We start from the raw sequence: 15,145 nt of genomic DNA, 5'->3' as shown, positions 1-15,145 counted from the left end.
TTTCTTATCAGTTTAAAGAGTTCTTTAAGATAAGTTTCATTCTACAGTTAAAAACATTTATAGTAAAATGTCCATCTTTTATAGTTCCTGGGTATCCAGTGTTATTTAAGATGGTCTCCCTAGCCCTGTATTGCACATGTAGACTCAGATTTTCTTCTAAAATGTTAGTCATTTTTCACATTTTAAAACCACCTGAAATCTATTTCTGTATACTGTATGTGACAGAGGTCCAACTTAATTTTCTTCTTATAGAAACCAGTTATGCCAATATCTGTATAAAATTTTTCATATATTCTGAGACTAAATTCTGGTTCTCTATGCTGCTCTAATGATTTTTTGTCTACTCCATACACCACCACGTTGACTTAACATTGGCTGTAAAACAACTTGTACTATCTGGTAAGGCAATTCTCCCTCACTGTGCTTAATGGTTTTTTCCATATATATATATGTATTTCTTGGTTATTTCAAGCATGTATCTTTTTTCCACATAAACTTTATGAAAATATTGACCAATTAAAAAACAACTGATCAGGATTCTAATTCAAATTTCATCAAATCCATATATTACTTTTAAAATAATTTAATTTTCTATCTAAGAATGGAATTTAGAGCACCTTTGCATTGGTCAGATCCTGTTTTATGTGTTTCAAGAAGACTATCACTATTTTCTTTTTTAAAGTTCAGGGGTACAGGTACAGGTTTATTATATAGGTAAACTTGTGTCATGTGGGTGTTGCACAGATTATTTCATCACCCAGGTATTAAGCCTAGTACCTATTAGTTATTTTTCCTGATCCTCTCCCTCCTCCCACCCTTCACCCTCTGATAGGCCCCAGTGTGTTTTGTTCCCCTCTATGTGTCATGTGTTCTCATCATTATCTCCCACTAGTAAGTGAGAACATGTGATATTTGATTTTCTGCTAAGATACTGTATTAGTCTGCGAAGAATAATGGCCTTCAGCTCCATCCATGTTCTTGCAAAGGACACAAAGCTTGTTCTTTTTCATGGCTGCATAGTATTCTATGGTGTATATATGCCACATTTTCTTCACCTAGTCTATCATCACTGATATTTAGATTCATTCCATGTCTTTGCTATTGTGAATAGTGCTGTAATGAACATATGTGAGCATGTTTCTTTATAATAGAATGATTTATATTCCTTTGAGTATATAACCAGTAATGGGGTTGCTGGGTCAAATGGTAATTCTGTTTTTAGATCTCTGAGGAATCACCACACTGTCTTCTACAATAGTTGAATATACACTCCCACCAACAGTGTATAAGCATTCCTTTTGCTCCATAACCTCACCAGCATCTGTTATTTTTTGACTTTCTAGTAATAGCCATTCTGATTGGTTTGAAATGGTATCTCATTGTGGTTCTGATTTGCATTTTTCTAATTATCAGTGATGGTGATCTTTTTTTTTCATACGCCTGTTTGGCCTCAAGTATGTCTGCTTTGGAAAAGTGTCTGTTCATATCCTTTGCCCACTTTTTAATGGGGTTGTTTTTATCTTTTAAATTTTAGTTCTTTATAGATGCTGGATTTAAACCTTTGTCAGAGGCATAATTTGCAAAATTTGTCTCCCATTCTGTAGGTTGTCTGTTTACTCTGTTGATAGTATCCTTTGTGGTGCAGAAGCTCTTTAATTAGATCCCATGTGTCAGTTTTTGCTTTTGTTGCTTGAGAAGACCGTCACTATTTTCTTCATAATCGTATGCCTTTTTTTGATGAAGCTTATTCCTAATCTGTACCTTTTACCATTATTTTAAATTGAATTCCCTGCTCCACTCTGACCCCCACCATTTCTAGTTTCAGGTCCTTACTTGCTGTAATAAAGGACAACTAATGAGTTTTGTATCCTTACCTTAAATTCAGACATCTCCCCAAATTCTTTTATTAATTCTAATAGCTTTTTTTTTTTTTGGTTGGGAGTTATATTATTAGAATCTCTTAGTATTCCTAAATATATAAATCATGTCACAAATAAGTTTTCTTTTCTTTTCCAAATTTTATAAGTTCTCATGTTTTTGTCTTATTTGCTACATCTCCATTTATGATAAATGATAATGCTGATAAGCAGGCATACCTAGCTAATTTTACATTTTAACTAAAATTGTTTTAATGTTTTAGTTTATGACATTTACTATTAATTTTTGTTAAAGTCTTTCATATTTAAGAGGTTTTCTTCGATTCTCTATTTTACTAGAATTTTTATTTTTAATGAGAAAATGGCTACTGAATTTCTCAAATCTCTTTTCACTGTCTATTGATACATCATAAGATTTTTCTCTTTGATTTATTAATATGTAAGACCAATCTGTCTTATATGGAACCATTTTTGCATTTCTATAAAAATTCTGTTTAGTTTTGGTATATTATTCTTTGGATATACCTCTAAATCCTATTTGTTAGTATCTTACTTAAAGTTTTAAAATCTATAGTCCATGTGAAGTTAGTATACTGTTTACCTTTTTTGTTTTATCTTTTTAGTTTTAAATATTTAATATTAAAATTATGCTAGGTTCATAAAGTGACTTTGGAGGCTATCTAACATTTTTAAAAGACACAGCAAATTTTCTTATAGCAATTTATCCCCAAAAATAATTGTTAATATAAGAGGTACAAAGATGTTTAATATGGCATTATTTATAGTAGTAAAGAAAAAGCAAAAAAAAACCCCAAATCTTCCCAGAGATAAAATAAATTTTGCAGATTAATACAATGACACTCTACATAGCTTTGTATATACACACACATATCTATAAATAAGCTTAAAATTTCCCTTCAGTTACAAGTCACCTTCTAGCCTAGTCTTTACGTGTCCCCCATAACTATGACTACATATTATATAACGAATAATGCCAAATAAAAGCTTTGACATGATTAGCCACTAAGAACTTTCTCTTATGTTCTTTCTTAACCACTTTCCCTTATGTTCTACCTACCAGTTCTTCTTCATAGTGTTTTACATAAGCTGTCCTTCATGCAAGCATGAAATGCATTCATATAATCACTATTTATTAGAAACTCTAAACCAAAAAAAAAAAAAATGCTAGTGACCTTTTGTGGCTTTTCTTAGCTTAGCAAATCTAACTTGTAGTTTGGAAAGAAGAGATTTAATAATTACTAAATGCTAAATTACTCACATGAAGAACTACAGAATTCCAGAGCAACCAAATTATGATATAAGTCTACTAACATATATTCTAGACTTTGGATTAATATGGGATTGATTTTTTTCCCAGAAAAAAATAAGAAAGTAGATTTGAAGTAATCATTTACTAAAATATTAAATGAATTACATCTGAGTATTTCTAAAAGGGACTTTCTGCTAATAGTATTACTGGTATCAACAAAAGAAAGTAAAACTTCAATTACTTTGCCCATAAGTGGTTATGATTAAAATATGAATAATTTTTTATCTTGCAGCATACCACTTCACAGCTCTTGCAGGATACCTTAACGGTTATAAACAAAACAAAGAATAGCTAGCTACTGTGTTTATATGAAACATACCTGATCTTCATAACCTTCAATTTTTACTGGAGTAAACTGGTCCAAGTTATACTGTGCAAATGCACTAAAAAAAAAGAAAATGGTCATTACTTAAAATTATATACTTAATGGTTTTTAAAAACAATGGTCAAAAAATTCACCCATCAATAAAGTCTCCTCCTATACTACACACGGCAAAATAAATAAAATTGTAATTCTCCATTACTGAACTTATACTAACTACAAATATCGACATGGCTATTTTAAAAACTGGACAATGATCTCCAGCTTTCAATGTTGAGCAAAATAAAATTAAATCAGTAAATATAACTGGACTTTTCATTCAAGACACTGAAAATAAAGGTTATTGATAAGAGATGCATCCAATTATTCAAGTATGTATTTAGTATACTAGGAAACAGACTAGGTGCTGTGAGAGATGCAAAGAATACTTAGATATATTCTCTGATCAAAAGGCCTACAGGTGAATAAAAGAGATAATGGATAAACATAACCATAACACAAAGTATAAAGCATAGTAAGAGAATTGCCAATGAAGCACTGCAAAGAATGCTTAAAAAAAAAAAAAAAAAAAGATTACATTCTGTTGAGGCAACAGTGAGAAGAGAAGAGAATTGGGATAATTTCTTAATAACTGTGATACTGAAAAACTGATTTGAAAAACTGCGTAGGCTCTGGTTTATGGAAATTGGAGGGATGGGCAGAAAAGAGCAGAGTGACCGTATGAGCAAAATGCCTGAGAAAATAAGTTAGGTACAACATCACAGAAAGCACCAAGCTCAAGGCCTGGCACATAGCGGGTGTTCAGTTATATTTACTGAAATGAACTGAAAGGCTCTGAATGACGGAATAATTACTTTATTTGGGAGACAGAGCAGAGTCACAGAAGCTTTTTGAGAAAGGAGAACACAGAAGTACTTCTAAAGAAGATTAATTTGGCAGCAGTGTATATGATGAATTGGGCAGCGGAGCAACGAGAGCCAGAAAAAGCAGTTAGGCAGTTGCTAAGGTTAAAAACCGCAGAGTGTGAGCTAGGAAATGGTGATGAGATGGATCCAAGAATAAAGCTACTCTCTCTCTACTCTCATAAGAGTAAACAATAATACATTACCATATATAGGTGTAGAAAAAAATCCTCAAGAGTATAAAATATTATCTAAAAATTGTATTTTTAAATTAAATCTACAATCTGGGAAATCACTGTCACTTAACAGAAAGGATATTGAGAATTTCCAAACTCAGAAATATATCTCTAAACTTAATCTACTTGGAAACTTTCAAATTATTCAGGATGGCCAGGCATCCACTGAATTTTCAGTTATTAGCTCCTAAGTCTCCTCTAGAAAGGAAAGCTTGGTTGAACAAAGCATTATTGATGAGTTAATAGGAGACTAGTAAATGTAAAAATAGCAAAGTAGAATTAAATTATTAGCTGTCAAATTCTTGATACTACATGCTCAAAAAAGATGCCATTGAATATAGAAGTGTACAAGGGTGAGAAAGAAAAAAGAAGCTATTCACTTCTCATTTTCCCAATTCATGAAAACTGTAATTTTCCTAAGAATAAACTCAATACAGCCAGGGCATTATTAATCCTTAAATGATTTATCCCAAAAGTATGTTTAAAACTAAGTCACTTAGAATTTTGGATTCATTTTCCAGTAAGGTCATATTTAAATAAGTTTAAACAGTAATTTGGGCCCAGGCTGGACTGAAAGCCTTTTATTGCCCATAATATAAAACGCCATCCACCTCTAACTTGGGAGGAGGGGATAAAGGAAGAATAGGAAATCTGAAAAGGAGACAAATAATACGAAATAGGTTAAAATTTTATCTTAAAGGCTCAAAATAAGTTAAATGGTGACAATTACACAGTACAGTGGAAAAGGTACTCATCTAGGAGTGACAATATCCAAATTTTGCTTCAACCATATCATTAACCAGTACAGGCCACCTCACTTACTTTATAGACATAAAAACAGTAGTTTGGAAAGATAAATTCCAGTCTCTTCAGTTCATAAAACTCACTTCATGCACCCACTCATCATTCATTCATCCACCCCTCCATCTATGCAAATACCTACTGAGCTCTTATTACTATAAGCTAAGCATTCTACTAGACACGGTAAAAACAATGTTCTCCCTGCTCTTGCAGAATTCTGTGGCCCAATCAATTTCTAAGTCACCTGTTACTGTATTTAGATTTTTATACCCTTTCCATCAAGTTGTATCTTATACTTTTTTCTATGCTCTTCCCTCAGTTTAGCCACATCATTTTTCTTACTATTAAAATCCTGTTCATTTAAAACAGCTCAAAAACCACCTCTAAATAGAAATTTAAAATTTCTTCCTTTGGGTTATAAAGCCCTTTCACATACCTCTATTGTATTTCATTTCACTTGGTCTGATATTAAACATGTCTGACTCTCCACTGGAAAATCCCTAAAAGGCTTATTTATCTCATCATCACAGCAAAGTCTGGCAATGTCTGTTGAATAAAAAGCTATTTCTGGATGTTTCAAAGTGTTCTTGACTTGACAATACCAACTCTTCAGTATGCCTAATTTTGCTCTGAAACATACCGAGTTGGTAGCTTTTTGTAAAGATGTCCCATTACAACCACTCTAAAGAATAATTGTCATGTTTTCCCCACTACAAAAAAGGTAAAGGGCAAAGAAAAAAAAAGGAGATAAAGCAACAAGCCAAAGGTGGAAGAAAGGAGGAAATGTACATATATGTGGGAAAGACGTATTTGTATAAAAGAAATTCAATATCAAAAAGTGCAAGTGAAAAAGAAACAGTCTATAGCTATACACTTACTCTAGTGAAACTGCCACTGGAACACATTCTAAATGTTTTTATAATGCCTTCTAAGCTTTTGTTATGTAGTTTTGGATGGCCTCAATGATAGATAACAAATTACTATCTTTTGAGGACAAAAGTAATTCAGAACTAAGTGGGATGAGGAACAGGGTAACACTACTTTTGCTCAGAAATTATTTCATAGAGAGGACACTGTGAACCAGAGTAATAGCATTCTAAAGTCAAGTCAATCAGTGACTTACAGTATATATTCTGTACTTCACAGATACCCAGAGATGTCTACAACATGAACTCAAATGGAGAGTTTTGAGAAATTGCATACTACTGAAGTCAATCAAACTCAGTATTTTTTTTTTAATAGTAAGCAAACATTTGCTGAGATTATAACCACATGCAAAGAAAATCTGAAGTTTCTAGTAAAGGTTTTGATGAGTTTTTTCTTAGGGTCATACTATAAAGCATCATATTTTATCACAATTACCGATGTCCTCAAATACTCGTTTACTTAAAAGATCAGAATATCATGTATTTCCTGTTACAATGTACATGAAGTGTGGATCACAGCTGTTCCAGAAATTTGGTTTATAATAAAAGAGAAATGTAGCTCATCTTCAAATTTCTCTTACAACAAATATAATTTATTTAAATTAAATCTAACAATCATTAACAGATCAATAATTCTTCGGACAAATAAAAGTCCCATACTTTCACGTATCTTGAGTCAAATGTGTAACTATTTCATGCTATTTATATAATTATGAATAGTACTCTGACTTACCAAGTTTCTCATTTCTTGACTTAAAAAAATCCACTCATTTTTGCACCAACATGAAACAACCCACAACTTATTTAACATAGAGAACACAAAGGAAAAGCTTACTTTGAAAGCACTGTTCAAAAACGTTGTATGTTTCCTTTGCATCCATAAGACTTTTGTCAACATGTTTTATACTATTATAAAGAAAATTAATCTTACTTTAACATATAAAAAGTTTCAATAAGCTTTAAAATATTTAGGAGCAAGTGGTCATTTACTCATAAATTGTTAACTAAAACCAAAAGAATAAACTACACTGATTCCTATGAAGCACTTTAATATAATTAATGGGTGGAAGCAACTCAAGTGTCCACTGGAAGATCAATGGATAAACAAAATGTGCTATACACATACAACGGAATATTATTCAGCCTAAAAAGGAAGGAAATTTTGACACATGCTACTACATGGATAAACTTTGAAGATATTAGGCTAAGTAAAATAGACCAGTCACAAAAGGCAAATACTGTACGATTCTACTTATAAGAGGTACCTAGGCTGTCAAATTCATAGGTAGTTGAATGGTGGTTGCCTGGGGCTTTCAAGTATCAGCTTGAAAAGATGAAAAAAGTACTGAAAATGGATGGTAGCTATGATTACACAACAATGTAAATGTATTAAAGCCACTGATCTGTACACTTAATGGGTAAAATAGTATGTTTTATGTGTATTTTTCCACAATTAAAAAACTGCTATAAATAACAGAAATTTTAATCACAAGCAAATGCAGATATGCCCACAAGTCTGTTGAACCTCTACCTTCATAAAGGCCATTTTTTAGTTTTTAAAGGCTTCAAATGTTCTAACAATAAAATCAGAGAAATTTTCCCTATCAGTCCCATTTTTTTTTTTTTTTTTTTTGAGACAGAGTCTTGCTCTGTCACCAGGCTGGAGTGCAGTGGCGCCATCTCGGCTCACTGCAACCTCTGCCTCCTGGGTTCAAGTGATTCTCCTGCCTCAGCCTCCCGAGTAGCTGGGACTACAGGCATGTGCCACCATGCCCAGCTAATTTTTGTATTTTTAGTAGAGACGGGATTTCACCATGTTGGTCAGGATGGTCTCAATCTCTTGACCTCATAATCTGCCTGCCTCAGCCTCCCAAAGTGCTGGGATTACAGGCGTGAGCCACTGCACCCGGCCATTAGTCAGGATTTTACATGTTGGGTATTATACTAGGATGAAAAGTAGCTGACTGGATGGATACTAAACTTTCTTTGTAAGAAAGAATGCACTATTTCATCATTTCCAAATGAGTAGTGGAACCGTAAGCTTAAAATAACAGTCTCTAGATCTTATTTTGGGAGAAGTAGGGAGAGAATCAATTATTTCTCTGAAATTGCAGGATAGCTGCGAAAAGTCATGGCTGGGGTCACTGGTCCAAAGACGATGTATTAAGATTTAGAATTGCCTACTTTAAATCACTCAAAAATTCAGTGTACCTGTATGTGTCAGGTACTACTATGTTAGGCATTTATGAGTAAATAAACACACAACTTTAAAAGCTCTCAAAAGCTATTAGGGTCAAACGTAAAAGAAAATGCAAAATCTACATAAAAATGGTAGCAACCACAATTTCTTCCAACTTTGCAAATGCCAAAATATAGTATTAACTGAGTGTATAAGCCACTGCTAGACACACAGTGAATAATTTCATGTCATAGTTGTACCTCTAAGTCCTTCTGTGATAAAAAATATTTTTCTCCTACCCTGGCTAGGATATATAAAATCATACACATTTGAACTTGATGTGCAAATATCTATGTCAGAGATTAGTGCTTTAAAAACACTTTTAGGCCGGGTGCGGTGGCTCACGCCTGTAATCCCAGAGCTCTGGGAGGCTGAGGCGGGTGGATCACGAGGACAGGAATTCGAGACCAGCCTGGCCAATATGGTAAAACCCCATCTCTACTAAAAATACAAAAATTAGCCAGGCGTGGTGGTGCGCACCTGTAGTCCCAGCTACCTGGGAGGCTAAGGCAGAAGAATCGCTTGTACCCGGGAGGCAGAGGTTGCAGTGAGCCGAGATCGCACCACTGAACTCCAGCCTGGGCGACAGAGTGAGACTCCATCTCAAAACAAAACAAAAAAACCCACAAAAAACCCCCCCACACTTTTAAAACATCTCTTATTTTCCCATGTCATTTTAGTTAGGTTAGTATAATAAATAATACTTACTGAGCTGCTCCTTCCCTGAGAAGATTGTCATTATTAAGCAGTAACCGAACATCTGCAAAACAATTATTATGTTATCTACATTATTATTGTTACATGTTTCAAGAATGTAATGAATGCAGATTGTTTTGGTGATATATTAACAACTCCCACCCCAAACACAAGCAAGATCAAAATATCACTCATGACCAAAATAACCAAACACACACCATAGTATTAAAAAAAAAAAAAAAAAGGTTTTGGTTAGTAAATATGAAGGGGAATGAAATAGAAATACATACTTGTTTACACCCTTAATAGTCAATGCAGGCAGACTACAATCCAAGCTTGTCCAACCCATGGCCTAGGATAGCTCTGAACGTGATCCAACACAAATTCGTAAACTCTAAAACATCGTGAGATTTTTTTTAAGCTCATCAGCTATTGTTAGTGTATTTTATGTGTGCCCCAAGACAATTCTTCTTCTTCCAATGTGTCCAAAAGATTGGACACCCCTGCTATATGTAATATATCTCCAAGGAACTAAAGGGGAGATAAGCTACACTGGAAATATGGTATGTTAAAGTCTGCAGAAAAGATTTAGGATTATTCTTATTTTTGAAGGTAACTTCAAAAACAGTATTTTTATTGAAAAAAATCCAAGCACTTTGTAAAACATAAAAGAAAAAAGTCACATATGGCTCTCACTAAAAAACTAAATTCTTTTCTAGTCTTGGTGTATTTTCTTTCATTATTTTTCCTAAGCACCTGGCTATTTTACTTAGCTGCAATTATAAAGTAAATAATACAATGTTTCATTAGATGAAAATAACACAAACAACCTAAATATCTTCCATTAAGAAACTGGTTAAATGTAAAAAGACTATAATTCTTACATAGAGTGTGAAAGTAGGCAGCCATGAAAAATAATGTACACTTACATTTACCAACATGAAAATATATTTGTAATATAATAAACAGGAAGAGAAAAATTTAGTATGTATATTATCATATTTATGTATTGTTAAATACACTTGTTAGTTGAGAGATGTTTGAAGTAATTCATTTGAACATGGGGGAACTGGAAGGTAGAATTTTTTGTGATGTTTAGACTCTTTTTTGTACTTTGGAAAGTTTACAATGACTATGAATCATTTTTACAATAAAGCCATTTCAAAAGAAAAAACTCACTGCCTAGTCACATACCTCACCTCTTTTCAGCAACAGGTCCTTATTTAAAAAACAATATCCTGGCCAGGCGCGGTGGCTCACACCTGCAATCCCAGCACTTTGGGAGGCCGAGGTGGGCAGATCACGAGGTCAGGAGTTCAAGACCATCCTGGCTAACACGGTGAAACCCCATCTCTACTAAAAATACAAAAAATTAGCCGGGCGTGGTGGCCGGCACCTAGAGTCTCAGCTACTCGGGAGGCTGAGGCAGGAGGATGGCGTGAACCTGGGAGGCGGAGCTTGCAGTGAGCCGAGATCACACCACTGCACTCCAGCCTGGGCGACAGAGCAAGACTTCGTCTCAAAAAACAAACAAACAAAAAAACAATATCCTTTGCTAACCACTGAAATAATACTATTTTAATTTTGAAATTAACTGATTTTAAACAATGGATGCTTCTGCCTAAGAAACTATTTTAAAAAACAGAGAAATTTGTAATTACTGTTATTTTTATCCCACAAAGTGGGAAGTTCTATTTGATATATTTATCATCAATAGTTTAAACATAATGAACAGCAATATTGCACGGACAGTATGCCTATTCCAGTTCCAAATGGGTAAATGATTGAAAAACAAGATCTATTTAATCAGTTAGCTCTACTCTGGAAAAAAATAATAAATCCATGCTTTTATCATAAGAAGAGTAGAAGAAATAAAAAGAGGATAATTTGAATAAAATATTTCTCTTAAAGAAGAAATCAGGCTGTGGCTCCAAGTCAGGCAACACATAAATCACAGGGTGGAGGACAGGAGACTTAAGGAATATAGATTTCAGAGCCCTAGTCCAGATCTATGACTGTATGTTTGAGATGTTTGAGAATGAAGACCAGAAATCCACGTTTCAATGATTCTAACACAGTCAACCTAGAAAACAGCATTTGGGAACCATCTAACTGTTAAGGTTTTATTAACTTTATAATTCTAAAATTTTGTGGCTATTTTTGGAATCATTCTGACACTGTGGTTTTCAATAAAAATAGAAAATAATCACATTCATATGATATTTACCTTCAAATATTTAATTCTTTTCTAACTTTTTTTTTTTTTTTTGATACGGAGTCTCACTCTGTCACCCACGCTGGAGTGCAGTGGCGCGATCTTGACTCAATGCAACCCCCACCTCCTGGGTTTGAGCAATTCTCCTGCCTCAGCCTCCTGAGTAGCTGGGATTCCCAGGCATGCACCACCCATGCCTGGCTAATTTTTGTGTATATATATATTTTTAAGTAGAGACAGGGTTTCACCATGTTGGCCAGGCTGGTTTTGAACTCTTGACCTCAGGTGATCCACTGGGCTTGGCCTCCCAAAGTGCTGGCATTATAGGTGTGAGCCACCGTGCCCACCCTTTTATCTAACTCTTAAATATTCTTTCAGTTAAAATTTATTAGATAAATCCTATATCCCCACTTCTATTCCATAGCTTACCCTCTACCCAGGCCTATTTAATAGGCTCATCCTAAATGCCCAAATTTACTACAACTCAACAGAGAATACATTAACTCAATCTCAATTTCAAATGAGACTTAGGAAAGCAATTTCTAGGATGCATACATTCTTTTAGGACTTTCCTGATTAAATATGCAGGGCATTTAACTCAAGGTAAGAAAAGTATGTAGAAAATTTTTCTTAAAATTCTATTTATTCTTGGCTCTGTGAATTGTAATTTGGAGGCTACTGACTTTAGCACAGTCTCACCATTATCAATTTAAGTTACATGCCACTTTTTGACCCTAAGGAGGAAGAGACTATCTTCTTTAATCCCCCAACCATCAAATGTATTAGTGTATATGTAGGTTCCAGAAGCTGAATATTAAAAAAGAAGTGAAATCTTACAGGAAGTAAAAGTGCTTCTGAATTCTCTCCAACTCCCCAGTTCACTACATGAGATTTTGTAGTTACATTAAACAGCAGATTTTAATTTCCAGATTTTTTTACAGTGCCAATTTTCCATTCTGCCTTTTAAGTACAGCTCAGTAGTTAAATTTTAAAATGCATAAGAACTGCCATAAGTAATTGTATGCACTAAATCATGTATTATTGTAGTTTGTGGATGACCCCAGGGATTTCTAGGGTAATTTTAACTTTATACAACTTTTGCCTCACTTTCTGACTTTCAAAACTAATCTTTCCTGAGGTGAGATTCCATTATATCTTTTTTTTTTTGGTAGAGATGGGGGGGTCTCACTATGTTGCCCAGGCTGGTCGCAAACACCTGGCCTCAAGCAATCCTCCTGCCTCAGCCTCCCAAAGTGTTGGGATTACAGGAGTGAGCCACAGTGCCCAGTCCTGTATCTTATACTAAGAAAAAACAATGATTAAACTTCTTAAAAAAACATTTAACTAGTTTACTATGGAGTAGAATGTTTAAAAAACTGAAACTGAAGAGCTCTGTGTAAATTCACTTTTAAGACACGGTAAAGTTCAAATATATATGAAGAAGAAACAACAGCCCATTTATAGATAGTACTTGAAAGTAATGTATTCTTCTAACTACTTAAGAAGTTTTATAAAGAGATCACTACAGGCCATTTTTCTTTCAGGCATGTTGTTCTTACTGCTGAGGGGCAGCTATTGTTACAGTCTATAGCAACCAGGAGACTTTACAGCAGTTTAAATTTCAGATCTATGGGTGAATAATTATAAAAATGTCTGCCAGTGAAGTTTAAAGGAAGGCATATTGTGAAGTGATTTACAAGACATAATTTAAATAACAAATTGTTTTTACATGTGCTGTCATGCTGTATGCAGGATGAAAATTTTTTTTCCCTTTTTCTTTTGGCTATTCATACTGATCTCATAGGATTTTCTTTAAAAGAAATACAAAAATTCTTTTCACAATTCCAAAAAATATATGGTCATGATGAAACTTTTTTTTTTTTTTTAGACAGGGTCTCATTCTGTTGCCGAGGCTAGAGTGCAATGGGTGTGATCTCAGCTCTCTGCAACCTCCTGAGCTCAAGTGATCCTCCCACCTCAGCCTCTCAAAACAGGTGCATGCCACCACACCTGGCTAATTTTTTTTTTTTTTTTTTTTGGTAGAGACAAGGTTTCACCATACTGCTCAGGCTGGTCTCGAATCCTGGTCTCAAGTGACCTGCCTGCCTCATCTTCCCAAAGTGCTGGTATTACAGGAGTGAGCCACTGCACCTGGCCTGTTGTCTTTTTAAACTATTTAAGAGCTCTATTGAAGAAATATCTACCATATGTGTTTATAGTTTTACTTAAATAAAACAATTTACCAAAAAGACTCTCCTTTCCCAGAATGAGGATATATTCTAGTCAGTGATATGAATAAAATTTATTTCAGGCTTTAAAAGGGTTAATTTGCTAACAGAATCATCATATATAAATAAATACATTATATTCTAGCCATTACAAAATCCAGACTAACATATTTTCATTGTAATTCAGAAAAGACAGATTTTTCTGCATACTCTCCTTAGCTTATTTTGATTATTTTGGTTTTCTTTTAAAAAGAGGGCTTGATATATCAAGCCTAGTGTTATAAATCAAACACTCACCATTAAAAACCTCATTAAATTCTCCAGGAGGGGCATGAATGATGAATTTTGCTGCTATACGCACCTAAAACAGAAAGAAAGATATAAATGTTCCATATCACAGGCTTCTGCTAAAATAAGCACAAAACATGCAAAATTATACTATTTCAAAGCTCTACTGAAAATGGCTTAAGATTTTAAATAGTGATACTTTTTCACTCGATCACCTTAAGATCACTACTGTTTCAATAATTTAATATAATCACAACATACAGACTGAATGTAGATAAAACACACAATACTGAATGAATAAAGATTCAAAGCTGCCTACAAAATAAACAATTTCTTATTTTATTTAACTTTAATTTTTTATTTTTTGAGATGGAGTCTCACTCTGTTACCCAGGCTAGAGTGCAGTGGCACAATCTCAGCTCACTGCAACTTCTGCCTCCTGGGTTCAAGTGATTCTCCTGCCTTAGCCTCCCAAGTTAGCTGGGACTACAGGCACGTGCCACCATGCCCAGCTAATTTTTTGTATTTTTAGTAGAGATGAGGTTTCACCATGTTGGCCAAGCTGGTCTTGAACTCCTGACCTCAAATAATCCGCCTGCCTCGGTCTCCCAAAGTGCTGGGATTATAGGCGTGAGCTACCACACCTGGCCTATTTTATTTTATTTCATTTTATTTTTTGGAGGCAGGGTCTTGCTCTGCCACCAGGCTGGAGTGCAGTAGTGCAGTGGTGTGATCTTGGCTCACTGCAACCCCTGCCTCCTGGGCTCAAGCCATCCTCCTACCTCTGCCTCCCGAGCAGCTGGGACTACAGGCACGTGCCACCACACCTGGATAATTTTTTGTATTTTTGATAGAGAAGGGATCTCACTATGTTATCCAGGCTGGTCTTGAACTCCTGAGCTCAAAGGATCCTCACATCTCAGCCTCCCAAAGTGCTGGGATTACAGTTGTGAGCCAGTACGCCTGGCCAACGATTTCTTATAAGCAATTTTATTTCTTCTAAACTAAAGTGAAAAAAAAATCAATCACAAAATTTTCTATGTGTGAAGACAAGACGCATTTAGGTATAAATAAAATGAAGAAGA

General features: G+C 34.5%; 1 protein-coding gene across 1 annotated transcript in view; it reads right to left on the bottom strand.

Moving 5' to 3' along the window:
* CAPZA2 (capping actin protein of muscle Z-line subunit alpha 2) overlaps window positions 1-15,145 on the bottom strand; it is a 56,374-nt gene that overhangs the window by 16,383 nt on the left and 24,846 nt on the right. Inside the window, exons 2-4 of the mRNA XM_032761525.2 lie at window positions 14,070-14,133; window positions 9,342-9,393; window positions 3,527-3,590 (exon numbers count right to left, since the gene is read on the bottom strand). Of these exons, the coding sequence (XP_032617416.1) occupies window positions 3,527-3,590; window positions 9,342-9,393; window positions 14,070-14,133 (180 nt within the window). The remainder of the gene's footprint in view (window positions 1-3,526; window positions 3,591-9,341; window positions 9,394-14,069; window positions 14,134-15,145) is intronic.

Source organism: Hylobates moloch, unplaced genomic scaffold (genome assembly GCF_009828535.3).
Source record: "Hylobates moloch isolate HMO894 unplaced genomic scaffold, HMol_V3 SCAFFOLD_1, whole genome shotgun sequence".
NCBI classification, from domain to species: domain Eukaryota; kingdom Metazoa; phylum Chordata; class Mammalia; order Primates; family Hylobatidae; genus Hylobates; species Hylobates moloch.
Note: the sequence above shows the minus strand (reverse complement) of the source record. Positions and strands in the feature narration are given on the sequence as shown.